The sequence below is a fragment of the Aspergillus candidus genome, assembly GCF_002847045.1.
Source record: "Aspergillus candidus strain CBS 102.13 unplaced genomic scaffold BDW47scaffold_55, whole genome shotgun sequence".
Classification (NCBI taxonomy): domain Eukaryota; kingdom Fungi; phylum Ascomycota; class Eurotiomycetes; order Eurotiales; family Aspergillaceae; genus Aspergillus; species Aspergillus candidus.
In genome coordinates, this window is record NW_020194060.1 from 112,485 (window position 1) to 139,427 (window position 26,943).

A 26,943-nucleotide genomic window follows, 5' to 3' on the forward strand; every position below is an offset into this window, starting at 1 on the left:
GCATCTGCATGTCCGTCGAGTTATGTGCAGACAGCAAGTAAGTATTATAATACCTCCCCATGTACTACGTCGGTGCCTGTCGATCGGGACCAAAAGCAAGTGCTCTTGCATCCCCGGGGGAAGTCCCTCCTGCATCTTCGAGGAGGGTAGTGGAGGAGGAGGTACAGTAGCTCTTCCCGGAACCCACGGTTGGATGCAGCACGGGTGTTCCTGTCGGGTGGGAGGCTCGTACATCCGGGACATTCCTCAGGATGCAGAACGTCGATCATTGGTATGAGGTGGTGGCGGCGACGAAGCTGTATATCGTTTCTCATCGCAGTATTTGGAGTATTTAGCTTTGCTCATCCCTCGAGATTCTTATCTCAATTGTCTCGACAAGTCCGCCGATCGAAGGTTGATCATGTTGACGGACTCGACGCAGCTTTCCGTCCTACCTCTAAGACAAACTTCCCTATTGGCAGCCTGCAAGTCATTACCGTCGAGGCATAGGGATCGTGGACATGAGACATGCTGCAAGGCAGTTCGAGGTGTTTTGAGACCGGGACGGTCGGAATCGCCTCCTGGACTTAGAAACGACGCACTCCTTACCTAGGAGTGATTCTGGGATTGAGATGGGATCGCTTGAGTCGTTGTTCTCTGTTCCTTTCTCATTTGTTCTCTGCGACATCTCTTGAACCAGGGTTTTCCTGTGTTCATCCGAATGATCTGCGTCTTGGCTTTCTACGGAGGACTCCGTACACTATGGAGCACATTTGATCAGTCTCGTTGTTCCAACAAGATAGACAGATAAAGGAGCACTGGAAGAAACTGCATTATTCGGTTAAAATGATGAGTATGATTTCGGTAACCCTCGTTGTGGAATCATGATCCGTTGTGGAGTCGACTCGTCTCTTTTAGTCTTTGCCGAGGCACATTTCCACCCAAGAAAGGGACTTCTCTGGATGAACCCGATCGAAGGACCCAGTGTGGGGGGAGAACCCGGTGGTTCGTTCCAAATAATCAAAATAGGGTCTCAGGGGTAATTGATTAATTGATCCATTCATGATTATCCCATATCCCCCGATGAGGAGACCATATCAATTCGAATCCGACTCATCTATACCCCTCTGACCTCACCGGCATGTGTTGTGAATCCAGAGTGAGCTGGCTCCAGCTAGTTCTTCAGGGGTGATATTAATAGCAGTCGCTGAGCAACTGCCAACTCAGCAGTGACCACTGGCCAGCCTGTTCCAATCTGTCGTTCTTCGATCAGGGGAGATTTCTCACGTTCGTAATTTCTATTACATGATGAAGGAAAGATCATCTGTGACCATTGATTTCAAATGAGTCTCATCTCCTGTAGGATTAGTAGAATTACATGTGTTGACAGTAGATAGATAGATAGAAGAATAAGAATGATTCATCAGAAGCAGAAAAACCAATCTAACCCCTTGCAGTTAGTCCTCGACCCTGTCTTCTTTCCATCTTTCCTTCTTTTCTTCTCCTTTCAATCAATCAATCACATTCTTTCTCGCCTCCTCTCCGTGTTGATATCCCGCGGACAACTGGCATCCTTGACTGCCTCCCTCCTTTTTTGGCGTCCTCCTATTTCTGTGACTTCTGAATGGTGCTCCATGACCGCTGGGATTGAAGGAGTCTGTCACTCCTCCAAACTAAGAAATCCCGAGCGGTCAAAGCGAGTATCGAAGCAGGTACGTTACTACGTGGTTCATCATCCTTCCCAGCCATCACATTTCCCGCCTCACTCCCATTCGACCAGCCTCTCTTTCTCTCTCTCTCTCCCCTTCAGTGCCCAATTCAATTCAAGTTGGCTCAATTCAATCAATTAATTCCTTCCTAACCTTCCTATCCATTCTTCCATTTTACATTACGGTCAGATTGTTGCAGTTCTGTCTGAATACCCACATTCCATTCCACCCATTCCAATCTCTCCGCAATTACTGACATCAGGGCACTTCTAGAGCCACTTCATCACTGTGCTGGATTGAGCCCCAATTCTGTTTGACAGGCCAATTCATTTGACAAGAGCCCTCCACGTTCACAACGCACCGTGAAGCGCCCGGTGCTGTTCCACTTCAACGCTCACGTTGTCGTCGCATCCTGCACCCCTGCCACGACCAACCTCAGCAGTGTCTCACCACGCTCGCCGCATATCTGACGAGACCTACGAAGTTTACGACCCCTCCACTGTAACGACCCCCCAACGGCACCGCCAGCAGCCGGCTGCTTTTGATCCTGCCCCGTCCCCTGCCCTCGCTTCTCACCCCAGCAATCGATCCCTCCGGAGAACCTCCCGTCTCCCCCTCCGTCCCCCGACCGTCGATGTTTCGGGCCGTCCGCGCGTAGAGCAGACTATCCCCGTCTTAGTCCATCCCATCCGTCCCGCCTCGAATCGCACCAGTGGCATTGCTGCTCTCCGTCCGGCCTTATCGGAGCCGCACACCGAAGACGACGAGGACCCTGACTCGTATCATCCCCCCCCGGGTCAGTCCTACTGGCCCCGTCATTCCAACCGGGTCTCGCCGCACACCGCCTCGGCCATCCTCTGGACACTCGAAGAGGCCACTCGCAAACCATTCCCCTTCACCACCGACTGGGAGGAGGTGAATTCGTCTATGGCGGACTTGATGAGCCCCACCAGTGCCCCCGGGTATGGAAGCACCGGTCGTACGCAGAATGGCGCCGCCCGCGCCGCCCCGGGCCCCGTTCCCGTGAACCCGCATCCCCCTAGCGGTGTGCGGACGCCCACCGATATCATGAGACAGCGTCGCGACCGAGAGGCACGCCGGAAGGCTGAACAAGATGCACGTGACCAGGAGCAGGGGGCGGGGGAGCGCCGGCCGCAGGACCCCCAGGATCCGGCCCCAACCCGCGCCCCGTACCCTGCTGGCGTTGCGGGGGAGCGCCCCCAGCGTCGAGGGTCCCGCGCGGATCCTCAGCCCGAGTATCGGGCGACCGCCCCTGACACCGCGCCTCCTGGGATCCCCGTGGCGCCGCGACGATCGGCGCCGCCCCTACAGCCCCCGATGGCGGCCTCCAACCGACCGCCCACCGCGACCGGCCCACCTGCTTCTGCTGCGGTTCCGACGGACCCCGCGGCCCCCCATGCCGCGGCAGCGCCCAAGCAACCCGCACCAGCGACGCCCACGGCGGCTGCGGGCCAACCGCAACAACCGCGGCGCGTGGCCTTCCCCCACGCGTTCGAACGATGGGAAACGCTGTCGTCGCACTGGGAGGGACTGACCAGCTACTGGATCCGCAAGCTGGAGCAGAACAATGAGGCCATGGAACGGGACCCTATCAGCCAGCAGATGGCCCGCCAAGTGACCGATCTGTCGGCCGCAGGCGCCAATCTGTTCCACGCCGTGGTGGAGCTGCAGCGTCTCCGGGCATCCTCCGAGCGCAAATTCCAACGGTGGTTCTTCGAGACCCGCGCGGAACAAGAGCGGTCCAAAGAAGTGCAGGCCGAACTCGACCGACAGCTTCGCGCCGAGCGCCAGGCGCGGGCCGAGTCGCTGGCCACGTTCCAGAAGACCGAAAGCGACCGGGCTCGCATGGAAGGCCTGCTCAAGGAGATGCGTCGCGAATTGCAGATCTCCAAGGAGGAAGCGCGTCGCGCCTGGGAGGAACTCGGTCGTCGCGAACAAGAAGAGCGCGATCGGACCACCTCGCTGCGAAATGGCGAGCCCACCATCGTCGGCGGTGTCCAAGTGGTGCCCATGATCCAAGGTCTCTCGGGGCGATCCAACCCGTCGAACCGACCGCCCACCCACGAAGCCCCCTACGACGAGGCGGAGAAACGTGCCGACTCGCCCGAAGGTGGCTACTACGAAGAAACCCCCGTCTCGCCCACAGTGACAGATCCATTCACTGAAGGCCAGCGCGCTTACCAAGACACTGACCCCCAGCGGTTCGGGACGCAGCCACCCCCCGCGACAACCGCCGAAACGACCTCCTACTACAGCCAGACGGCGTACGCCCCGCGGCCGACGTCCGGCAACGACGAAGCCAGCAGCGAGCCCGGCGAGGACGAGTACGATGGCTACCGCCGAGATCCAGCCGGCGCCCCGATCGTCTACCCGCCCGCCATGTCAGAGGAGAGTGACGAGTTCGAGCAGGGCTCGGCGGGCAGCGACCACGGATATCCCCCGGGTACCGCGCCTACGACGTCGGCGCCTCTGTATGCCGGATACCCGCCGACGACGGTCGATTACACGGGGTCTTCATGGGGCGAGGAACATGAACAGGGGTGGGAGGCGATGACTCCGCGCCATCGCCATCCTACGCGTCTTAGTGATGTTCTAGAAGAGGAGGAGCCCCGGACGACGCCCAGTCGAGCCAGCGTGGCTAGTCGGAGTGTACAGTGAAAAGTTTTCTTTTGATAGCTGCATAGCATGCTCTTCTTCTTTGCTTCTTTTTCCTTTCCTCTTCTAACTTTTTTCCTCTTATCTTATTCTATTCTCTTCTTCTCTTCTTCCCTATTCGTTTTCTTTTTTTTTTTTTTTTTTTTTTCTTCCAATCCTGCATCCATGGCAACGTCTGGTGTTGGCGAATGGTCAGTTCAGTTCATTCTTCCGTTCTGGTTCTGCAATAGGCAGGCGTAATTCTTGTAATTCTAGTTGTGGTTGGGTTGGGTTATACATAGTAAATAGACATTTACTACTTTATTATTGATTGCTGTAAACGATTTGTTCCAAGATGAAGATATGCGGAGATATATACTACTGTATGTACGTACTGGAAGTGCGACATGTTTCAGAGACAGTTGGAGAGAACCCACCACCAATAGCAATGTCAAACAACGGAAGCACACCATCCAACTAAAGAACCGAAAAGAACTATCTCATTGAACGAACTGATCATCGAGGACATATATCATCGACCAGTCCCTGAACCAAAGATGTCAATATAGCCACGTGACATATGAACTAACCCAATCGGACCGATAATCCCGATCCTCCGCGGCGCGGATCCCATCCGACAATTCGAACCACCTGATCTCATTCCAGAAAACTCACCCGCTTACCTATCCTATCTCCCAACACAACGCAAACAACATAAAGAAAGACAATGGCATCATCCCTCCGAAAACCAACAACGCTAACCCAGCTCCTGGGCCGCGTGCCCCCGCGCGCACCCCGCGCAGCCTCCCCACGCACCCTCCACACCATCACCACCCGCAGCAACACCAACCGCGCAACATCCCCCCGAGTACCACCCACCATCAAACCCGCGCAACACCAATGGCGGGCCAGCTTTCACAGCTCCTCCAAGGTGCAAGCTAAACCCCCCACAATGGGCCAGCTGAAGGCGCGCAACTCGACGGGCCCGTTCTCGTGGAAGGCCGCGGCGCTGTTTGTGGTGACGGGCGCGGCGATGATTATCTATTTCCGGGTGGAGAAGGAGAGGCTCGCGCGGCAGAGGGTCGCGGAGATGAATAAGGGGGTCGGGAAGCCGAAGGTGGGGGGGCCGTTTGTGTTGACGGATTTGGAGGGGAAGGTTGTCACGGAGGAGGAGTTGAGGGGGAGATATTCTTTTGTTCGTATTTCCTTTCCTGTTCCTACCCTTTTATATTGCGGGAGCAAAGAAAGGAAGAGAAGCGCAGCTTGGTTGAGGATGATCGCTAATGGTTTAGGTCTACTTCGGCTTCACCCACTGTCCTGACATCTGCCCCGACGAGCTCGACAAAATGGCCGCCATCATCGACAACGTGAAGGCGCAGACCAAAGGCGAGAATGTCTTCCTGCCGGTGTTCATCACGTGTGATCCTGCGCGCGACACGCCCGAGGTTCTGAAGAACTACCTGAAGGAGTTCCACGATGATATCATCGGGTTGACGGGCACGTACGAGCAGGTGCGCAACGTGTGCAAGCAGTATCGGGTGTATTTCAGTACTCCGCGGGACGTGAAGCCCGGGGAGGATTATTTGGTGGATCATAGTATTTATTTCTACCTGATGGGTCAGTGTTCTTTCCCTTTTGTTGGTTTTTACGGCTACTCGGATTGTGCTAACTGGTTGATTGTAGATCCTGAAGGAGACTTCGTCGAGTGCATCGGCCGCCAGGATACGCCCGAGTCCGCGACGAGGGTCATCATGGAGCATATCAATGACTGGAAGAGAGCGGGCAAGCCGTTGAAGAAGTAAAGCTTGGACATGTAGTATAGTATGTATAATATGTACAACGATAGACACAAAACAAGAAACAAAATAATCCACCCCCCTCAATACCATCCGCCCATCATCAATAATCAATTAGAGGTAACGAGGTTACCCTCCCCATCCCTCTCCCTGTTCTCCCTCCAGCAACCCCCCCCGTCAACAAACTCCTCCCTCTTCCAAATCTCCACCCCCTCCTTACACCGCTCCAGCACCTCCTCTCCGGCTGTCCACGCCGCAGCGCGATGTCCCGAGCTAACCGCAATCGCAATCGACGCCTCTCCCACAGGAACCACACCCAGCCGATGCTCGATGACCAGACCGGTCAGGTTATGTGTCTTGACGGCGTCCTCCGCGATGCGCCGCATGGATTTCAGGGCGAGGGGCGGGTAGCTTGTGTAGCTGAGTTGCGCGACGGGGCGGTTTTCGAAGGTGTCGCGGGTTGTGCCAAGGAAGAGGACATTTGCGCCTGCTTGGGGGGAAGATACGTGTTTGAGAACGGCGGAGGGATCGAGGGGACTGTAGGTTAGGGTGAGGTGGATGTTGAATGTGGGGTCGGTTATGATGCGTGGGTAGGTTTTGGGGTCGAGGTGAGGGGGGAGGGGTGAGGGCGGTTGTTCGGGTTGTTGTTGTTCTGGGCGATTTGACATTGTGGGCTGGCTGGTGAATCAACAGGTGGGTTTGTTTGGGTTGGGCTAGGTGAGAGATGCTTGTTGTTGATTGTTGCGATGAGTGGAGGGTAGGTGGATGTTGGTGTTGATGTTATCTATCGTCTCTCTCTATCTCCGGTGCGGAGTGGTTGTAGGCCTGAAGCAGAAGCCTTATCTTATCGCAGATCTTCTTAACTTATCCATCTGATCTTCTGTCTTCGCTTCTTGACCTCTTCGGATCTATCGAGGACTGTGCAGATATTTGGCCATGAAAGGATGAACTGGTCTATACTGTTAGGTATATAGCTTTATGGACTGATTATTGGATTACGATGGTTTTAAATATTATATGTATTGTGGGAAGAACTCATTTATCCTATATTTTGGTTCTTTCACTCGGTTTGTCTTCCCTCCATCTTGACTTCTGCCTATTAGAAGCCCAACCAATGTCCTCTCTACAAGACACCCCACATTTCTCTCTCCATATATATATATCTCCTCCGAGATGGTCACTTGTCTGTGCCCTAGGAGATTCTTCTCTGATTGGGGTTTGCTAGGTTAGTCAATACTATTAGTGTCTTTGACTGCTTTCGGAATATATTCTCTACTTGAAGATGTATTATGAATGCTAGACAAACACCAGATCCGAATAGCTTTGATATGGGATTTTTTGGTGAGAACTGATTGTGTTCTCTCTGTACTGTTAGGCGACTGCAAGGCTGTCTATATAGCAATAACGCAACGCCCTACCCTATACTGTAATATTTTGATATATCTACTGTTTACTTTGGAAAATTGTATCATTGATTGGCACTCTGCTATATTGTAGTATATTATTTTCTCGACGCCAGCTTGATTACGATGTGTTTGACCAAGTAAGCATAGGGTGAATTGAGCATGGTTTGAATCAAGGATTCTAAAAGGTAAATGTTTCAAATGACTGACTCAGTTTGCATATGATTTTCAATAACGATGATAGATGATGCTCCACATGCGCAGTCGAGGCCTGTTATATATTGATCAATCACACTAGGACCAGTGCGCTTTTGGTCTCCCTATTCATGCTTTTGTGCTTTTGTGCTTTTGGTAAACCCCACCATGCCAATTCTTTCATCATCCTGTCCAGTATCCGCCGCAATCTTCACTCCATCCTTGTTTCTCGGAGATATATGATGATTCCCATCGTAAGCACAGCAAAAATAACAGCAGTGACTGCGTCAGTAGTTAGCAAACACCACATTCTAGCATTAATAGAGATGCAACCCACTCGGTATAAACTGAAACGCACGCAAATACGCAGCCCGAATAGTCTCCTGGATCGCCTCAGGAAGCGTCTCCGAGAATCTCGCATCGTTGACAATTTTTTGAACCAGCTGCAACATATAACCCATTACTTGAGCCCTCCTCTCCGTTCGACCTTGAATGATACATACCTGCTTTTCCCCAAACGCAGCCAGCTCCTGCGATAGCCGATCTCCAAAAATCCGCTGCACCACAGCGACGCCCAAAGCCGGCCCGATAATGAGCCCCAGCTGCTGGCTGAGATAGTAGGTGGTGATGCACGTAGGGAGGGCCCCCTTCGGGGCATCGAGCGACATGGCGACGAACTGCGCGGAGTAGATGACGCCCATGCCGACGCCGATGGTGAACAGATACACCATTTCCCAGTTGAAGCAGCCGTTGCGCCAGCGGATGAGGATCGCGACGAACGAGGTTGCAATTAGGCACATGGCGGCTATAGTGATGTGTTTGTAGCGGTGGGTTCTGGCTTTTTGGTGAGATTGATGTTGGTTTGATACATAGAGCGTGAATCTGGGTCTTACCGTTTGATGACGGTTCCTGAGATGAGGCCGCCGATGCAGACGCCGAGGGAACTGAGGATGAGGCTGATTGAGGCGAGGACGTCGCTGGTGTGTTTGACTCGGATAAAGTAGGGTACGGTGTTGGTTATGAGCTGGCTGTATCAGTGGATGATGGGGATTGGGAGGAGAGCAGGCAACTCACGGCAAATCGACCCCCGTTCATGAGTATCTGGACTGCGCAGTAGCCTCCTAGTGGTGTTTTCAATATTGATAACGGTATAAGTGGATATGCCGCCCAGTACGCCTCCACTAGGAAAAATGCTATAACGGCGGCCAGGAAGATCGGCAGCAAGATATAAGGCAGATTGGAGTTATCTCCCGGCGTGCTACTTTCGCTTTGGACAAGGAACACTAATGTAAGAATAGATAGTGTGAAAGTAAAGAGGCCCGCCACGTCGAGATGCGCCAGCTTCGAACGAGGGGAACCACTCTCCGCGCTAACTGTCTCGTTCAACGAGGCCGGAAGGCCATATACGGCTACCAAGATGCAGACGCCTACGAGGGGGATCTGAGAGAGGAAAGACCTAGACCAGTTAGCAGCGTGCGGGACTGAGGGAGAGTCTGCTAACCATCTCCATCCGATTGTTTGAATCAGTAGGCCTCCAATGGGGGCACCCAGGCTGCGTCCGGCGACATTGATCACATTGGCGTAACTTCGGAGAAGGGCGACATCACCGGGTGGCATGAGGTCTGTCGGCAATTAGCCATGACATTGATGTTAGGGGAATTCCTCACCTGTAATGACTATCGAAACCAACGAGATCATTCCTCCCCCACTGATCCCCGCGACAACTCGAGCCACGACTAGTTGCTCTAATGACGTGCTGATCCCACTACAATATCCAATTAGTACAAAAAGGCGCGAGGAGACATGGACGTACCATGCAAGGCATCCAACCCCAAACAGAATATAGGACCACAGCAGTATGTCTTTCCGTCCGTACACGTTGCACAGGGCACTATACTAGATCCAAGTCAGCGCCATTCACTTCTGTACACAGGGGTATTTACCACAGGGAGGGAGACGCAATAGCCAAAGTTATAGGCTATTACAAGCCATAGGCCGTGTGAGAGGCGGTTGAATTGCGAGGCTATGGCGGCCCATGTCGAGACTACAATTGAGTCGTCGGCTGCTGCGAGAAAGATGCCTGGATATGTCAGTGGGGCTCGGTATAGGTAGGCAGGAATCTTACCGATGAAGCAGCCGTAGACAATCCATCGGGTCGACTTGGTTTCGGTTTCTGTGGACTCGTGTTTGACTTGATCTCCCAGGCTCTGCGCTGATGGTGAACTCAGGAGAGGCGTCTCCTCGTCGACGGTCATTCTTGCAGCAAATACAAAAGCGCAGCACAATCAATTCCCTGACTGTGAATTGACGACACCCGAGAAACCCAACGCAATAGAGCGACTAATAAATTCACGGATTAAGCTCCGTTTAAAGCAATCCAGCACTCTCAACAGGTAAGACATAGTACTCGATACTATAGGCCGGCCCGGAGAGCCCGAAGCCATGGCATCCCTCAGTTAAGAATCGTCGATCAGCTTTCCCTGCGAAAGAGCCCTCTCAAAAAAGCAAGCCCGTCATAGCTCCCAATAAAAGCTTCAGCTCGTGGCGATCGCGTCAGCTTCGATGTATACTTAGTAGTTGAGAGCACCTGCATGACCTCACTAGTGGGTCAATAGTTTGCCAATGCGTCTCTAAATCAAGCATGTCGGTGCTTCTTTGCAGAATGCGGGGCTCAGATGGGTGACATACTTTGAGAGTGGCCAATTGCGTTTGCCAATAGAGATCGATGGGCGGGCACTATGCTGTAGATCGGTATTCATGATCCCTGACCGGATCGCCAGACCGGCTGATAGGTGGGTCGGGGATCGAGCACGCCTGCGTTGCTGATGGTGGGGTTGGAGACCGCAAATGGGACCGTGTGTGTACTTCATGCATAGGATTTACTGTGTGACGCGCTTTGCATTGCGGTTTTGCCTTCCTATAATTGGCAATATCCATTCCATATCCGACTTCCGTGACCGCATCCTTCCCTCATAGCGGGACTGAAGTATCTCGGCTCCGTGCGATCCAGTAAAAAAGCCAGACCAGTTACATGATATTCGAGATAGAGTCCCATACAGAAGAACAACCATTTATTGATTTAGGTTTGTGACTGTGTAGATAGCCCCAAACCACATGCGGTATCATGAATGATCTGGACTGACACATGGGCACCGGCGTGTTCAGCTGATGTTTGTTTGCCGACAGAGGCGTAGCACAATATCGAAAAGTGGACAGCTGAGAAATCAACCGATCAGAAAAACCAAATATAAGACCCACAGGTGCCAATTTCCCTGCACTTGGTCAGCCCCAATCAACCAACGCGTCATATTCCCAGCATGCTGTTTAAGATTCTGCTCCTCGGCGCACTCGGCGCAGTTTTCGGCGCTGTAGTCCCGGGTGGCTTGGTGGGTAGAAGAGGTGCTGTGATACAATCTGATTTACTCTGATCTAAACATGCTAAATATCAGCGGTATAGATATACCCCCCGATCTGTTAGAGGACTTTTACCGCATCTCGCAGTATGCAAAGGCGGCGATTTGCAAGGCAAACCACAACGCGACGTCTGTGGGATCTCCGGTATACTGCGACCCTGAAAACTGCACTATCATTATGCAAGCGCAAACGGAGATCTTATATGGATTTTCGGGGTATGTTGCCACGTGGACTGGACTGTCTAAGATACATTAGCTCAATGTAGTGCATCTGTAGGATAATGCCTGGCGACACAACGGGCTACATCGCCGTCGACAAAAGCGCAGAGCTCATCGTGCTTTCTTTCCGCGGGACTGTCTCCGCAGCAAATCGCTGGATAGATTTCCAGATTAGTCACGTCGATGCTTCAAGCCTGTGTGACGGATGCAAGGCTCATAATGGATTTTGGAACGCCTCGAGCACTGCGCATGAAATTCTCCTGCCACAGCTAGCATCTGCCCTGGCCAGTTACCCCGGATATAGACTTGTTGTGACAGGGCACAGCCTCGGAGGGGCCTTGGCCACACTAGAGTCATTGTATCTGCGGCAGGCTGGGTATCGGGTCGACATGGTAGGGTGACTACACCGAGTTGTGTTTCTGGGTTGACGAGTCCAGTATACATTCGGTGCTCTCTCCGTGGGAAACCTCGCTCTAGCAGAGTATACCACCTATCAGGGAGTCGGTCACAACTTTCGCATCACTCATGATGCTGATAATATCCCCAAGATACTCTATCGGCTGTCACGTACTTTGGTGGGGATCATTCCAGAGTATAGCCAATCATCGCCGGAGTATTGGATTACGTCTGGGAATAAAGAAGACCCTCCTGTAACCCCAGCTGATATTCAAGTGATCGAGGGAGTCAACAATGAAACTGGGAACCTGGGCGCAACAAGACCGGAGCGAGAGGCGCACTTGTGGTACCTAGGGACAACAAAGGTGTGTGAGGATAAGTGAGTGATCGATGTCTGGTGGATGACTTGATACTTCATCTATCCAGAGAGTCAAATATGAATGATGGCATGTCCAAGTCAATAGCCTCTGTAGGTATTACTGAAATGAAGTTGTGAATAAGTTTTTTTGTGGACCACGATCTAGATCCATTTTGAACCAATTCATGTGAGATCCCTAGTACTTTTCTTGATGATTACCTGCAGTGATGAATTGATACACTGCAACAAAGGAAGTGCATGAGCAGATGCGGGAATAAAAGAACACCTTCACTCATGATGAAGTGATTTACTGACCTCTTTTCTTCTAAATTCCTCGAATATAAATACCCCCATCTTCTCCCAGCACTGCAGACTTTCTCTGACCATCTCTCCCATCCTCTCCTCTCCCATCCCCTCTCCTCCTCATCTCTCCTAAGTCATATCTCTCCACACCCTGTAACTCGAAGCACTTGCAACAGTAGTCTCACTCAAGATGAAGACCAACCTTGTCTACCTCCTGACCTTCGTGGTCTCCGTGACTGCCTCCGCCATTCCCGGTCCCAATGCTGTGGACAGCGGTACATACCTACTCCACCGCCATATATAACCGTTGACCACGACTAACACTATATACAAACACAGCTGTCTCTGACAAGCACCTACTTGTGCGCGATGACGGCATCTGCCACAGCAGCATTGATTGCGAGGGCGGCCTATGCTGGGAAGGTATCTGCATTGACAGCCGTTGCCGCAATAGTGGCGATTGTCCCGACGACTATTACTGCTTGCGTGGAAACTGCAACCCAATCCCTGGTCGTGAGAGGGATGTAGACGCGACCCAGATGCTGACGGAGCGCAACGACCCCAAATGCCACAGCATGGAGGACTGCCGCGGCGCCTTGTGCATCAGAGGTGTCTGCACTGACAGTCATTGCCGCCACAATGGCGATTGCCCCAACGACTACTTCTGCTTCCGTGGCGATTGCAACCCGATTCCTGGTCGGGCGAGAGATGTGAAACCATATATCTCCGACAAGCACCTGCTGGCGCGCGACGACGGCATCTGCCACAGCAGCACTGATTGTGAGGGCGGCTTGTGCTGGGAAGGCATCTGCATTGACAGTCGTTGCCGTAATAGTGGCGATTGTCCCGACGACTACTATTGCTTCCGTGGCAACTGCAACCCAATCCCCGGTCGGGAGAGAGATGTGAGCGCGGACCAGATTGACCAGTCTGGTGAGATCAGCCTATTCACGGAATATACACCCTCGGGTTACTGACATGATATAGACGACACTGTCGACATTGAGATGTGTCCCATCAATGTGACTGACACTGGCCTCGAGGCCCCTCCTACCCCATGCAAGCATGACAAAGATTGCAAGCGCTGCATGCACTGCATCAAGGGCCACTGTGGCTACAGACACGGCAAGGCTGAGGACGAGTCTGAACTCATGGGAAGCGACGGCAACTGAGAGACGGGATGTAGCGAATTTTGGCTGGCTCCGTGTATCAACATTGAGGATCAACCTTTCGGTTTTGAGCTCTACGTTAAACAAGTAGAGCCGGCTATTCTCGAAATCAATCCTTTCTTACTTCATGTACCTAGTTTTTTTTATGCTTATGTCAACCGACATTCAAGCCAATTAAACAATCAATTGATTAAATCTTTGAATTTTCCCATGTAGACCTGGTAGCGAACTGCCTTGTTAATCTATAACCCCGGTTGAGACTTTCAACACCTAGACCCCACCTTTCATAAACGAGATGGATCAACTCCCCGATTCCAGTCCGGCGCCTGTCTCGCCCCTACCCACTGTCGTATTGCCTCGAAATCACGACACGTATGCGTGACATTCGCGAGCGGCAGCGTCATTTGGCAACTTTCGTGCCATGCCCACACCACAGTTGAGATATCCGACGAACACATGAGACTCTGTCGGATGGAGTCAACGCAGTGGTCGAGGTGCTCTATTCCGAGGACGCCACGTCCTTTCTCCTGAGAGGTATTTATCTGGGAGACATTGAAAACTGCAGGACTAGTTGGAAGGGTGTTGTTATCGTGATACGCCCACAGCTTTCACCGGATGTGGTTCTACAGTCAAGAATCCCATCAAACCCCACTCTACACATGGATAAAATTCAACCAGAAGAATAGGAGCGGAAAAGAAAGCCAAAAAAAAAAGGGGGAATGAGCATACCAGGCAGTGAAGCTAATAGAAAACGTCTAGTCCCACGACATAATACCCTGGTGCCTCCGGGATAGCGGTGGCCTTTACGGGGAGCTGGGCTGCCTGCTCGTGGGGAATCATACTGATACCCACTGTATCGTGTTACATAACTGTCTACACTGAATCAAGATCAAATGGAAAGATATGAGAATGATGTACCTTGGTAGAGACGATCCCAAGCTAATCTATTCTCTTCCGTGGGAGGGCCCATATACTCGTTTTTGTCGCTGCCAAAGCCAGCGCCGAAGACTTTGGTCTCGTATCGGACAGCGTCTTTGGCGGGGGCTATGAATACTTCTCATTAGCATGTCATGAGTAGATGTGGGGTAGGAAACGATGAACAGTATAGCTCGTTAGGTATCCAGTATATCCTGTCATTCGCCCTTGACAAAAGCACTAGCACTGTGCCAAAGACAAGAATCACGATAGCTGTTCATTGGGTAATAAGTACGCGCTGAAGAGCTTTGTGCCGTTTTTCGTAGTACTCCACGAGGATGATGCAGCCGCAATCCTGGACGGTGTCGGCTGGCAGCAGGGGCTCCTCGGAATTGTGGGATGCTGCTCGGGGGCGGCTGGGTCGGGGCATTGAGACGCTTGCGGGGTCTGTGGAATAGTTTTCAGGATGAATGAGGTCGAGGGATGAGGTTCATTGTGCACTGCTGGGTCTCTTATCTCCGACCATGTCCCTTGCATGTGCTGGGCAAGGTGTGGACAAAGCCGAGGTGGGGGTAAGGTTGTTCATTTGCTGGATTCTATAGACTTGTTACGCAAGGGTCTGCGACTGTTCTTTATTGGGGTTGTTTGGACGTTTTTACACCGTGAGAGGTGATATCCACATGAAAGAATGGACGCCCACGTGTGACATATAGAGCACAAGGGTCCAGGTCCATAAACACGAGATATGGATGAAAACAGTAGGCATTCGAGTAAGAACATGGATAGTAAAATAGAGTCTTGTGTGTCCCTGGACACCGTTTCTCCAAACCGGCAAAGAAGACTAGGTAGGTCAATATTTAGGGCACGAATAACTAGATTGATAATATCATTGTTCAATCATCCCTTTTCCTTTGCAGCACTTTTGCTCTAGTTCCTTGAGCATTGTGGACAGATGAGGCCTGCCGAGGCGGATAATGATCGTTGACTCAATCTCAATGGATATGAAGATGCGACAACTGCGAGATGACGATCTGAAAATGAAACGCGTTGGACACTGAATAATACATGAGATGGTCCGTGCGTCATCCATCCCCGCGGGTCGGAGATCTCGGTCAACGTCATTGGACGCGCCAACCCCTCGTCTGCATCCGATCTTGATCCTTGACCCAATCTTAGTTCCTTTTACAAGCCAGGTATTTTGGGATTTTCTCAGCATTATGGTCAGAATTCACGCAGCTCGAACACTCCCCGTCAACCCCGCAGATGCACCATTCGTGCTAACTCGCCAGCAACTGTGGAAAGCGCTGCAGCGCAAAATCCGCCACGCCGACGAGTTCGTCCCTGCCATGAAGAAGTGCGTCGTTGTGAAAGATAGCAATGACATTGTGCTGCGGGAATGTCTGATTGAGACGCCATCTGGGGAGACGAAGACTATGACGGAGGAGGTGACTAGTCATGGAGAGCAATTTGTATGTTGAATGGATTGGTTGGACTGGCGTGTGCCCGATCGGAGGGATTGTCTGACGTGCGTGTTTGCAGATCATATTTCGTCAGCTTGATGGGTCGGTCACTACGAATTTGGTGTCTAATGGGGAAGATCTGGGCGATCGCGGTCTGCAGTTGACATATTTCTTTGAGTGGAATCATCCTGAAATTCAGGAGGGGACCCCAGCCTATCACGAGGCTGTGGAGCAGAAAAATGCAGTAAGAGACAACACTGTTTGGCTATTCTGATTAAGCTGATTATGCGTTTAGATCGGTTTGATGGCTGTCAAAAAATCAATTGAGACGGCGCGGGAGCTCATACAGAATCACGTCATCGATGGCTGATTCGAGAAAGCATCCTGTCTTGAGGTATGTACGGCTTGGTTATGTCTATTGGGCTCTAGTGAGTGAGGTATATACCCACGTGAGGTTTTTGGTATAAATTACGACATCCAACATATATTCGGCTCTACATATATTGCGATCCAATCCAATCCAACCTAGCCATACCGCCGAGCCAAATCTCTCATGTCACCAAGCATTCTGGATTCTCGTTAGCTTGCCTCATCGCCGTAATTCCGGGGACATACTGCTCTCTTAGGCCCTGATTCTCTGGAAATAAAGCAGATACCTGGGTGTTAAACCTCCTGGTATCCGTTAGCGACGAAGCAGAAGACTATCCCGGCTTCTCACAATTTATAAAGATCGAGACGACCGTCATAGTCTTCTATTGGCTCGGAAATCTTGCAATGGGCGTGATACGCTTTAATATATTCCGGTCCAAATCGATTGCATACTGGTCTCCATTGACCAAACTCGTCTGATAGAATAATTAGAACATTAGAGACGGCCCCAGTCTGCGGAACTCGGAACGTACACTCATTATGTGCGTAAAAAGAGCAAGCATCAAATATAACAGGGCTGTTCGTCCTGGAATCTATCCCCGAATTCCCATACCAAAGATCGCCGTGCACCAAGCACGGCTTTACACTCCGCCCATTCGTCTCGAGAGGGCGAAGCAGACGCGGGATAACCACATCAAACAAGACCGGTACTAAGTTGTCAAACTCTAGATTAAACCCCTTGGCCTGGATCTCGCAATCCAACGCCTGTCTCATATTCCTCGCGAAGAATACTTCCCAGCTTTCCTCCCAGTTGTTAGTCTGTGGCAAATGCCCGGTGTATGTTGGAATATGGAACCCGAATTTTCCATTCGGAGACGTGCTCTCTTCATGCAATGACGCCAGACATAATCCCATTTCCTCTGGCCGAGGCATGTCACCGTTCATGTCTCTGTATTCAGCGAGGAAGAAATGCGTTCCTGGCGTGTCGATGTATGTGCCCCAAGCTATGGGTTTAGGGGCAAACTCTGCACAGACCGCGTGGATCGCTTTCATTGACTCGTACTCTCCCTGCACCATGTGATGTCCGCGGTTGTGGGATATCACCTTGATGAAGAATGATTCTAGCTGCCTGTCGCCTCGCTCGACCTCGATTCTTCCAGTGTAATTCCAGAAACTCGTGCCATGGCGAGTTACAGATAGCACGCGCGATCCTTTTGGAAGTGCTGTAACCATCGGTGAGTATAACAGCCGGACATGTTATGCTATCACAATCTACTTTACCTGCGGCAACACTAATGTCCACGTCGTTATTTTCACCGGGAGTTGAAGAGCCGATGGTATTCATGACCGGAACGTTCAGTCAGACTTTAACTCCTAGTATTCCCTTGGAGCATCAGTATTGCGTTCCCTGTCGGGACTTCAGACAACGAAAATATCAACCAAGCAGGAGGAGATTGGAATCGTGAAGGCATTGAGCATTTCGACATGGCTCCACAGCCTCTTGGCAACCCGAAGAATTCCCCACTTTCCTATTTCGTAATTTTATTGTTCTCCATTGTATACAGCAAGTCGTGGAATGTTCAAACTTCTTGATTTCTTTATTTGTATTTGCTCTCGATCTGAGCCGTGCAGGATACCCTGCATGGTTTTTGACAGCCTACACTATTCCATGCGCTCAAGACACGAACATACATTGACTTGACCTTTGATGCCGTTCTTGGAACTCATAAAAGAAGCTAAAAGCGATTCATTGTTAGCATAAAACAATAAAACATTGAATAACAAATTTCTTGCTAAACTTTGCATGCATTGTGCAGTTATCCAATCTTTGTTTCTTTGCCCTTTGACTGCATACTTTGTTGCACTGGCTATAGTCCCAACTATATCAACATACTACAAAGGATGAAAGAGACGCCTCGAGTCAGAATGAACAATCAAAACACGTCTCTCGATGCGTGCATCCAACCCGTATAAGTATATATGTATTCCCCGATATACTCATATCACCATCAACCCAGGCATCCTCTCAGGACATCAGCATCAAAACGAAACCAACCAAACCAACACTATCAACAGAAACTCCCAAAAAGCACCCTCTCGCAAAGCTCACCTACCCGCGACCACAATGAGCGAACCCAGCGAAGTTATGGTCGACTTCGACCTCAAAAAAGTCTTCATATTCCACGCAGTATTCGGCGTGCCCGAGCGCCCCGAGTCCACAGCCCGCGAGTACTTCTTCCAAAGCGTGTTCGTGCCCCTCGAAGGCGGCTACACCGGCGCGGTAGCGCTTCTCGTCTCTATGATCTACAAGATCAAGAACCATCCAAGGCAGATTCGTCTGCGATATGACACGTCTCCTGAGCACACGGGCGGAGTCTGGTACGGGCTCTGGCTGGATAAGGAGTTAGAGGCGGCGACCAATGACCGCGTTCGCGCTGCTGTTGTGGAGGACATGGAGCGGATGATTGGGAAGTTTGTAACTGGGTATAACGCTTCTACTCCTCCTACCTCTCCTACTGTAAGAGAGGTTTGAGTGTTTTATTCATCTGGGATTCCCTTTTTTTTTACGTGTTATTAGGGGTTGGGGGTTGCAGTTGGGGGAGAAGTAGTGGTTGGCGTCTTGCTGGTTGGAATGGTCAAATGTAGATTGGTCGAATGAATGCGGTCAGCTCCGTTGATATGCTGAATATAGAACTTATTGCTCTAGGGCTTTATGTCAAGAGGGTACTGTTTGTTGAGTTGCTTTAGTATTTGTAGTGACTATATTTAGTGTGAGCATGGCAGCATAGTAAACGGCCTTGTTCCATTGTCTAGAATAAGACGTTCACGCGAGGAACAGCCACCGCTATCAAAAAAAGCGTGGAAACTTGAGCACAGCAGATAACATATACTAAAGACCACCGTAAAACCGCCACCACGGCCGATAATCCTGCGACAGCGGCAAATTCAGCATCAATGCGCGAAACAGCTCAATCGGCATCCTATTCTCCCTCAAAAACCGATCATGAAACGCAAGCTCATCCACGCGATGCGTCTCAATTAACTCCTTGCGCAGGGCGTAGATCTGCAACGCTCCCAGCATATACCCAGCTTGGTACAGCGGTGAATAGTCGCCTGATAGCGACCTCCGGACCTCCCCCTCCGCAGTAGCACGCTCATGTCCGACCTGCTGCACCAGCAATTCCACGCACTCCTCTGGTGTCATCTTGCCCAGGTGGAAATTGATCGAGAAGATAATCCTGGCACATCGGTGGAGTCGCCAGAACAGCATCCCCATGCGGTTCTCCGGGGTCTTATTGAATCGCGAGTCGTCCCACAGTATCATTTCCCAGTACAGGGACCACCCTTCGACCCAGAACGGCGTGTCAAATAAAAGCCGGTAGGGTCGGTGGCGTGCGTTGACGTGAAACTGGAGATGATGACCCGGGATGAGCTCGTGGAAGACAGTCGCGCGGGAGAAGTGGATGTTGTTGCCGCGCATGCTCATCATCTTGGCTCCGTGGTCCATTGTATCGGTTGGGTAGGACACGATGATCGACTCGCCGCCTAGGAAAAACGGATTCATTTTCTGGCGCTCGGGCGACATCATGAACGTCTGCCAGGTGTCTTTGGCGATGGCTGGCACGGTGACGAGGTTGTGGTCCTCCACGAACGCGATAGCTTCCTGTGCTAGCGTTCGGACGAGTTGGGTCTGTTGTCCAGGCTCGACGTAGTCGTTTTTGACCTTTTCGAGAGCCCTTTGCCAATCGTCGGCGTATCCCATTGCATGGGAGGCTTTCTTCAATTCGTCGACGCACCAAGCGAACTCTCTCTCCCCGATTTTGATGATTTCTTCCGGGGTGTACGGGATCACCTCGGCTTCCAGCTCTGCGAGGAGACCTTCCCGGCCAATTGGCTCTCCCACGATGGCGTCTTCATCACCTGTTTTGATACCAACAAGCCTATCTCGAATAGCCTCCTGAAGCTTTTTCAAGGACTCGTCTACCTCTTCATAAGGCTGAGCCACCCACCAATCGAACATGGGATCATACCCTTTATAGAAACCATACCACTCTTCGAGATGATGACGCAGAGAATCAATTATTCTCGCCCCACGCAAAGCGCTAGATTTCATCACAGAGGCGTAGTCGCCGTTTTCTACACCGGCCGTCACATCCAGTATGTGTTTTCGCGTTTCAAACAGTTGCCCTGCGGCATGCTTCGGCTGCAGAGGAACCACTGCTGCTCGTGCCTCACACAGATCCACAATGCTCTCGCTGAATGGGAAGAGCGAACTTGCATTTTTGTCTAGTTTGGCATTTAGTTCGATGCTGCGGAGCTGTCTCTGGAGGTAATTCTGCAGTAGCAGATAGTCGACCCTGTCTTGTTGGTCGTAAAGCTCGAATGGCTGGCGACGGAGAGATAGGAGCTCGGATTCCAAGAACTGTCTCAGCTTAGACATTCTCTGTGGCGATATCTCTATAGAGAAGTAGTTGGTGAGATCCCGGTAGTCTTCCCAGACTCTTGTGATACGGTCGCGCATTGGGTCCGCCTGGGCGCGCTGCAGGGCGATGCCTCGTGGTGAGGTGGAGGAGACCATCGCAATGTTATTCCGTTCAATGGACCTCCCAGTCAGCTGGAGGACCTAAGGGTAAGTTAAGTATTTGCAGGTGGCCTGAAAAAGTTTAATGATTTTTTCGATGATGAGGTTATGCATGCATCGTCCCCTCGAATTGACAGTCATCAGACCGGACACTATCGCATCACCCCGCTTCCTAGCCTAAACAAGCAACAGACTAATCAATCATGGATCACTTATAGTTTGAGGTTTGTTTTGGTCGGACAGTATGCATAGAAAGACTATTACTAGATGGGGAACTACAACCCTTTGTGGCTTCTTTGGAAAGTCACCGGTCGAACACATGAAGTCGATAATATCTCGAGTTGAGCTTGTGATAGTTACTATGAAACAGTGCTTCAATTGTGCAGACCTGGTATAACTCATGTTTGTGTCAAGATCTACTTGAAAATCATTGGAAAACGTTGTTGTCAGTCGTCCTATGCTGGTTCATGAGTGTGATGTACAGCTGTCAGTTGGTGGATTTACGGCCTTTCAAGTTATACGATGCTACCATGCATTCCCTACGCAAAACACCCTGTGTCATGGATAATGACTTATCATGAAAATATGATACACTCTGATTGACCATCACTGCCTCTCATCCTATCCATCCCGTCCATTCAATTTTCTCTATAGGAATACCACTGCTAAAAAGCCGGGTCCGCCGCAAAATACACCTTGTACGATCTCATCTTCCACGCCCCATCCACCTTAGTCATATTCAACACACCAGACCACTCAATGGGTATAGTGCGCCCATCCTTGAGACGATATGTGACAGTACCATACATCATGAAGGAGTCGGAATTGGTGCCGAAGGGAAAGACCTTCTCGAGGTTATGGCTGCGCGAACGGACAAAGTCCCAGCTGGACTGGAGCAGTTTTATGATATCTGTTGTTGAAACTTGTGTAAGTAGCGTGAGTCAGTAGACCACGACGCAAAGAAATAAGAGAGAGCTAAACCCGGTCGTCCTGTGGCTCCTTGCAAACCCAGCGTGAAAGAGGCATCTTCGGTGAGGAAGTCGGCAATGGACTCGACGGCGCCGTCGGTGTCGACTGTGGAGTAGAAGTCGATGATCCACTGCCGGAGGGCTGCGTCGGTGAAGGTGTCTGGGTACTGGGGCGAATAGCTGGCCATCTCTGTAATGTCTATGATTATCTCTCCTTTAGTAGGGTCATGGGGATCATTTATACATACCAAATAGTGGTGGCGTATCCAACAGAGAAGGGCGCGGTGTGGAATCAATAGTGAGGGAAGTGGCTGATGTGGGGACGATAGGACGCCATGATCAGCGTCGATTTCCAGATCTCCAGATCAACCGATCAACCGCTGATTCAGGGCCATCTGTCTTGTTGGTTAGTGGAGGGGATTGATGGAGTGATTGGTCGGTCGTGGTGTTTGTGCCACGGTTGACGTTATGCGGGCGAAGACAGAAGTAGTAATTCACTGAATGCGCCCGGGCAGCCATAGAATCAACTTTGAGGTACAGTTGCGACTTCTCCCTTGCTTCTGCTTCCCAGTATCAGCAGGCTTGTTCCTCCGTGCGACTGGACTGAGTAGGCTCTGTTGGGTTGACCATGGCCACTAGTTGACTACTGTCGCCTTTTCTAATGACATTTAGACTTTTGCTAGAATTAGGTCATAAAAAGCCCATTCTTTGTCACGCATCAAGACAACGGACTTCAATTCTGATGAGAATAGAAGTTTGACTAACATCTAAGTGCGCAGCAAGGAAAGTGGCTCACGCGTTGCATAGTCTCCATCATGGACTCATCATTGGATGGCCAACATATATTTGATTCCCGACAAACTCCTACTTTTATTGGAAAAGCGAATACGCTGAAACAAGTTTTCGAATTGGAAAACAAACTGAACCTTATGGATCAATGGCTAGCAAATCTAGCTTGTCTCAAATCGCGTTTGAATGGCGTCTGGCGAGTCTGCAGTCCGAGATTCAACATTCCAAGATCGCTATACTACGCTTGAATTCAGGGATTTTGGGTATTCCCAGACGCAAACTTAGTCTTGTGTCGCCTGTGACGGTTTGTTGGGCGCGCTGCTAGACTTTATAGGTCTCCGCCAGAATCGGGTGTAGGTGTTCACCAACATCAGTGGCATCCATTTTGAACAAATACTCTTCCTGAATCCTTTGTAAATACTTCCTAAGGAAATCTCCACCACGTCACATGAGATGCTTAAAACAAGGCAATGACTGACGAAAGGGCTAGAAAGTGCATGCTTACCCTAACGTGGCATGTACAGAAACCCGCCCTTGCTTACTCCTTCCAGTCTCACGATGCGTACCACCACGGGTTTTCTAATTTGTCTGTTCCTCTTATTATCGGCTCTGAGCACATGCTAGGGAGTTGTTTCAGGTGTATAAGGTAAATAGGTAAATCGCAATTGCATTATCCACCACAAGAACACTACGGTGCTAGCCTAGGACAATGATCCATCCTTCCTGGGAAAAACCATCCAGGTCTTCTTCACAGGGACCACGCCAAGCATTCGGTATACCTGCTGAATATTTCAGAACGGTACCTGAGATCAAGGATTCTTTATAACCTTCAATTTCATTATCGTGTTCTGCAGTGATGCGCCAAATACCTACATTCCCGAGGAATTCTAGCCCGGCGGTTCTGGCGGTGGTAATACTCAGATGAGTTAGGTGTTTCCAGCTAGCTTAAATCTGGTATGCAGACCTATCACCCCTGATATGAGTATATATAGAAAGGCAATGGAGTCTCTGAAGAACTGGACCTTTCATCCCTTTCTTGGAGCTTGTGTGTTTCGCCGCGTGACTTCTTGAGGCCTGGTTGGCTAGCTTTCTCGCAGATTTGGATCTTTGTCTCGTTATGATACCCCCCAAAAGTACCGTGTATATCTTGTTATGACTTTCCTGAACTATCCTGCTTATATTCAACCGTGACATTCGCTCAACTTCCTACCTGTGGTTAAAGAACCGCAAGCCCAGTATGGTACCTTGTCGTTCGTGGCTTCTAACAGCCACACTCCTGCTGTACAGCGGAGCTTGGGGCAACGGAATTGATGAGAGAGTCGCAGGGGTAGACTACTTTCTGCCTGCTAGCTATGTTCCAGTGACCATGTAAGAGTACTACCATCTCCATACTGTACATAACTGACAAGGGCAGTGGGATCCCGTTCACAATCCAGGATTATGCCGCCCAGCCATGGTCACCACATCACGACGCCCCGGTAACTCACCAAACGCTTGACACGCATTCATCTCTATGTAAATCGTCGAACAAGTCTTCGGGGTACTGGTACGAGCATATCGAACACAACGGCCAGTCTTCATTTCTTTCTGCGGAACACAAAGATAACTACACCGTGTTCCGCGATGTTGTTAAGGATTATCACGCCGATAACAAGGGGAGGAAGAGTGCCTCCTCGGCTCTTCAGAAGGCAATTCAAGGTGAGCGTCACCACCACCAGATGAGAAGTTGACGGGTTGCTTAGGGCAAAGTCGCTGTACAGATGGACCGGCAGAGGGACCAGATCGAAGCTCCCACATGATGGGCACCACGGGCCAGCCGGCAATTGTATACCTCCCTAAAGGACTGTATCTGTTAGACGAGCCCTTGCAGCTGTACGTGGGGACAGTCATAGTAGGCGATCCCACCGATCCACCAGTTATCAAAGCCGCCGAGGGCTTCTCGGCCGATCATCTCATATACGCGAAAGATCCCAATTTCGGAGGCACGATTAACTTCTACACCGGGATCAAGAATGTGGTGTTGGACTCGACGGGTATGGACTCCAGACAGCCTGTAACGCTCCTGGATTGGACTGTTAGCCAGGCGACGCAGCTGTCGAACGTTGGTTTCAACATGCCTACTGAATCGGCGACGCATATTGGGTTGACGACGAAGTACGATTACAACAGCAACTTGATCTTGGTAAGCCACACCACTGATTTTGCGACAACGCTAACAATACACAGAATGACTTATGGTTCCAAGGGGGCTCGATTGGAATGAAATTGGATGGTCAGCAATGGATATTTCGGAACGTTCGGTTTCAAGGAACAGCTACTGGCGTGGTAGCCGGAGGAACAGATATTGTATTTCTGGGATGCAGCTTCAAGAATGGAAAGGTTGGCATTGATGCCGAGGGAACATCAGGCTCGTTGACTGTGATCGACAGCCATGGTTCGGGTCTTGGCTCTCTCATCACGTCGAGTGACTCGGGTAACGCAGGGAATGCGATCATTCTGGAGAATGTCAAGAGCGAAGGTACCACTGTCAGACTTGATGGAAATTCCGTTCTTCATGGCGACGTGATGGATACCTGGGTACACGGAACGCTGGTGAGTCACTTTGCGAATCTCTATATCCGACCTCTGGCTAACCCATTCTCAGTATGCCCAGGGGGAGAGCCACAACAGGCGAGTATCGGGGAAGCATGTGAAAACAGCGCGCTCTCAACCCTTACTGTCTGGGAATAAGTACTTTACAATGCAACCGCCGACATATACAGACTATACCGTAAGCGAGGTCCTCAATATCAAGTCTGTCCCGGGTAAGCCCGTGCATGGTGACGGCGCTACGGACGATACCTGGAATATCAACAATATCCTCGCTCAGAACCGCAATTGCCAAATCATTTATTTTCCCGCAGGCACGTATATCGTCACGGACACCATTCATGTCCCAGTCGGGACACGCATCGTCGGTGATGCTTTTGCATCGACTATCAGCGCAGCTGGCGACAAGTTCGGCAACTCGAGGGATGTGCGTACCATGGTCCGTCTCGGGAACCCAGGCGATATGGGCGTGATTCATGTCAGCGACATGCTATTTACGGTCGCCGACGTTCTTCCCGGGTGTAAGCTGGTCAGTAGTCACATATCCCACCTTCACTCTGCGTTCTCCCCCTGACCCATCGCAGGTTGAAGTCAACATCGCCGGCCACAAGCCCGGCGATGTCGGATTGTGGAACACGCATTTCCGCATCGGCGGTGCAGTCGGGAGCCAGGTACAAACAAAATGCCACAAGGCGCCCGCGGACTGCAAAGCCGCCTGGGGCCTGCTGCACCTGACGCGCACCTCCTCCGCCTACATCGAAAACGTGTGGGGTTGGGCGGCAGACCACGACCTCGACGGCGACAACAAGCAAATCATCGCAACCGGACGGGGTCTCCTCGTGGAGGGCAACTCAGCGACGTGGCTAGTCGGCACGGGCTTCGAGCACCACACTCTCTACCAGTACAACTTCGCCCGCGCGCGCAACGTCTTCTCCGCCATGCAGCAAAGCGAATCGCCCTACTGGCAGGGGCCTGGCAACACCCTCGCCCCGGCCCCCTGGAACGACTCGGTACATTCCACCGACCCGAAGTTCGGGCAGTGCGCCCCCGACGATGCAAAGTGCCGCATGGCGCTGTTCGAGATCATCGACCATGCCCGCGACATCTTCTTATACGGGGGTTGCAACTGGGTGTTTTTCAGCAACAGCGGAGATTGCAGGGGTAAGTGTCAGAAAAATGCGATACAGGTGCTCGAGTCATCGGGGGTTTATCTCTATGGCACCAATACCAAAAGCACGGAGAATATAGTGCTGGAAGGAAATCACGCCGTCGCGACGGAGAATCATAATGCGGGGGGCTGGGGCGGTGTTGTTGCCGCGTATTTGCATGATGCTTAACCTCTTTGACACTTGGTGTATCGTGTGATATATCTGTCTGAGTTTTGCGACACTATTGACCACCATATAGAGTGTACACTGCTTGGGGGGTGCGGTGAAGGAATATATATACATGTCTATGTATTTATGATATATATATCAAGACTAATTTTTGGCCATGGTTGAATCTGTTTCAATATAATGGAGAATGACCACCGACTACAAAACATACCATGACACTCTTATCCTCATAGGTCACTTATAGTGCGAGATCAATACTGAGAAGAGAGGAAATGGAGAGAGGAGGATCGGGCCGCAACGTCGATCGCCAACTTGACCCTCGTATCTACTAATTGCTAG

The 26,943-nt window shown here is 51.0% G+C and overlaps 12 protein-coding genes across 12 annotated transcripts; 7 read left to right on the forward strand and 5 right to left on the reverse strand.

The window, feature by feature from the left end:
- Nucleotides 1-251: 251 nt before the first annotated feature.
- On the forward strand, nucleotides 252-4,367 carry BDW47DRAFT_128675 (uncharacterized protein; the record flags this gene model as incomplete). Its single annotated transcript, XM_024816886.1, has 2 exons — nucleotides 252-318; nucleotides 2,131-4,367. 2 exons carry the CDS (start codon nucleotides 252-254, stop codon nucleotides 4,365-4,367), a joined length of 2,304 nt encoding a protein of 767 aa, XP_024668886.1.
- Nucleotides 4,368-5,295: 928 nt separating this feature from the next.
- On the forward strand, nucleotides 5,296-6,145 carry BDW47DRAFT_120015 (SCO family protein; the record flags this gene model as incomplete). Its single annotated transcript, XM_024815429.1, has 4 exons — nucleotides 5,296-5,460; nucleotides 5,494-5,538; nucleotides 5,636-5,960; nucleotides 6,027-6,145. 4 exons carry the CDS (start codon nucleotides 5,296-5,298, stop codon nucleotides 6,143-6,145), a joined length of 654 nt encoding a protein of 217 aa, XP_024668887.1.
- Nucleotides 6,146-6,249: 104 nt separating this feature from the next.
- On the reverse strand, nucleotides 6,250-6,893 carry BDW47DRAFT_133989 (molybdopterin synthase catalytic subunit; the record flags this gene model as incomplete). Its single annotated transcript, XM_024817984.1, has 1 exon — nucleotides 6,250-6,893. The coding sequence occupies exon 1, from the start codon at nucleotides 6,805-6,807 to the stop codon at nucleotides 6,250-6,252; it is 558 nt and encodes a 185-aa protein (XP_024668888.1). The 5' UTR covers nucleotides 6,808-6,893.
- A 1,055-nt stretch (nucleotides 6,894-7,948) lies between these two features.
- Nucleotides 7,949-10,128, reverse strand: BDW47DRAFT_133991 (putative transporter; the record flags this gene model as incomplete). The annotated part of the gene is made up of 10 exons (XM_024817985.1): nucleotides 9,863-10,128; nucleotides 9,681-9,817; nucleotides 9,551-9,633; nucleotides 9,405-9,502; nucleotides 9,239-9,359; nucleotides 8,812-9,193; nucleotides 8,631-8,761; nucleotides 8,241-8,571; nucleotides 8,075-8,180; nucleotides 7,949-8,019 (listed from the first exon to the last, which is right to left on the reverse strand). The coding sequence occupies exons 1-10, from the start codon at nucleotides 9,990-9,992 to the stop codon at nucleotides 7,949-7,951; spliced, it is 1,590 nt and encodes a 529-aa protein (XP_024668889.1). The 5' UTR covers nucleotides 9,993-10,128.
- Nucleotides 10,129-11,054: 926 nt separating this feature from the next.
- BDW47DRAFT_120018 (lipase family protein) lies at nucleotides 11,055-12,148 on the forward strand (the record flags this gene model as incomplete). The annotated part of the gene is made up of 4 exons (XM_024815430.1): nucleotides 11,055-11,127; nucleotides 11,195-11,366; nucleotides 11,428-11,761; nucleotides 11,807-12,148. 4 exons carry the CDS (start codon nucleotides 11,055-11,057, stop codon nucleotides 12,146-12,148), a joined length of 921 nt encoding a protein of 306 aa, XP_024668890.1.
- Nucleotides 12,149-12,616: 468 nt separating this feature from the next.
- Nucleotides 12,617-13,598, forward strand: BDW47DRAFT_128679 (uncharacterized protein; the record flags this gene model as incomplete). The annotated part of the gene is made up of 3 exons (XM_024816887.1): nucleotides 12,617-12,701; nucleotides 12,766-13,359; nucleotides 13,414-13,598. The coding sequence occupies 3 exons, from the start codon at nucleotides 12,617-12,619 to the stop codon at nucleotides 13,596-13,598; spliced, it is 864 nt and encodes a 287-aa protein (XP_024668891.1).
- A 2,129-nt stretch (nucleotides 13,599-15,727) lies between these two features.
- On the forward strand, nucleotides 15,728-16,340 carry BDW47DRAFT_120020 (SRPBCC family protein; the record flags this gene model as incomplete). Its single annotated transcript, XM_024815431.1, has 3 exons — nucleotides 15,728-15,979; nucleotides 16,050-16,214; nucleotides 16,266-16,340. The coding sequence occupies 3 exons, from the start codon at nucleotides 15,728-15,730 to the stop codon at nucleotides 16,338-16,340; spliced, it is 492 nt and encodes a 163-aa protein (XP_024668892.1).
- Nucleotides 16,341-16,495: 155 nt separating this feature from the next.
- On the reverse strand, nucleotides 16,496-17,684 carry BDW47DRAFT_120021 (Fructosamine kinase-domain-containing protein; the record flags this gene model as incomplete). Its single annotated transcript, XM_024815432.1, has 5 exons — nucleotides 16,496-16,538; nucleotides 16,586-16,642; nucleotides 16,689-16,815; nucleotides 16,873-17,562; nucleotides 17,621-17,684. The coding sequence occupies 5 exons, from the start codon at nucleotides 17,682-17,684 to the stop codon at nucleotides 16,496-16,498; spliced, it is 981 nt and encodes a 326-aa protein (XP_024668893.1).
- A 780-nt stretch (nucleotides 17,685-18,464) lies between these two features.
- Nucleotides 18,465-18,872, forward strand: BDW47DRAFT_128681 (uncharacterized protein; the record flags this gene model as incomplete). The annotated part of the gene is made up of 1 exon (XM_024816888.1): nucleotides 18,465-18,872. The coding sequence occupies one exon, from the start codon at nucleotides 18,465-18,467 to the stop codon at nucleotides 18,870-18,872; it is 408 nt and encodes a 135-aa protein (XP_024668894.1).
- Nucleotides 18,873-19,112: 240 nt separating this feature from the next.
- On the reverse strand, nucleotides 19,113-20,950 carry BDW47DRAFT_111413 (uncharacterized protein). Its single transcript, XM_024813948.1, has one exon. The coding sequence runs from the start codon at nucleotides 20,916-20,918 to the stop codon at nucleotides 19,230-19,232; it is 1,689 nt and encodes a 562-aa protein (XP_024668895.1). The 5' UTR covers nucleotides 20,919-20,950; the 3' UTR covers nucleotides 19,113-19,229.
- Nucleotides 20,951-21,485: 535 nt separating this feature from the next.
- Nucleotides 21,486-22,077, reverse strand: BDW47DRAFT_133993 (uncharacterized protein; the record flags this gene model as incomplete). Its single annotated transcript, XM_024817986.1, has 2 exons — nucleotides 21,486-21,831; nucleotides 21,903-22,077. The coding sequence occupies 2 exons, from the start codon at nucleotides 22,075-22,077 to the stop codon at nucleotides 21,587-21,589; spliced, it is 420 nt and encodes a 139-aa protein (XP_024668896.1). The 3' UTR covers nucleotides 21,486-21,586.
- A 1,838-nt stretch (nucleotides 22,078-23,915) lies between these two features.
- On the forward strand, nucleotides 23,916-26,604 carry BDW47DRAFT_120024 (glycoside hydrolase family 55 protein; the record flags this gene model as incomplete). The annotated part of the gene is made up of 6 exons (XM_024815433.1): nucleotides 23,916-24,046; nucleotides 24,093-24,376; nucleotides 24,439-24,860; nucleotides 24,905-25,270; nucleotides 25,323-25,796; nucleotides 25,852-26,604. The coding sequence occupies 6 exons, from the start codon at nucleotides 23,916-23,918 to the stop codon at nucleotides 26,602-26,604; spliced, it is 2,430 nt and encodes an 809-aa protein (XP_024668897.1).
- Between the last annotated feature and the right edge of the window lie 339 nt (nucleotides 26,605-26,943).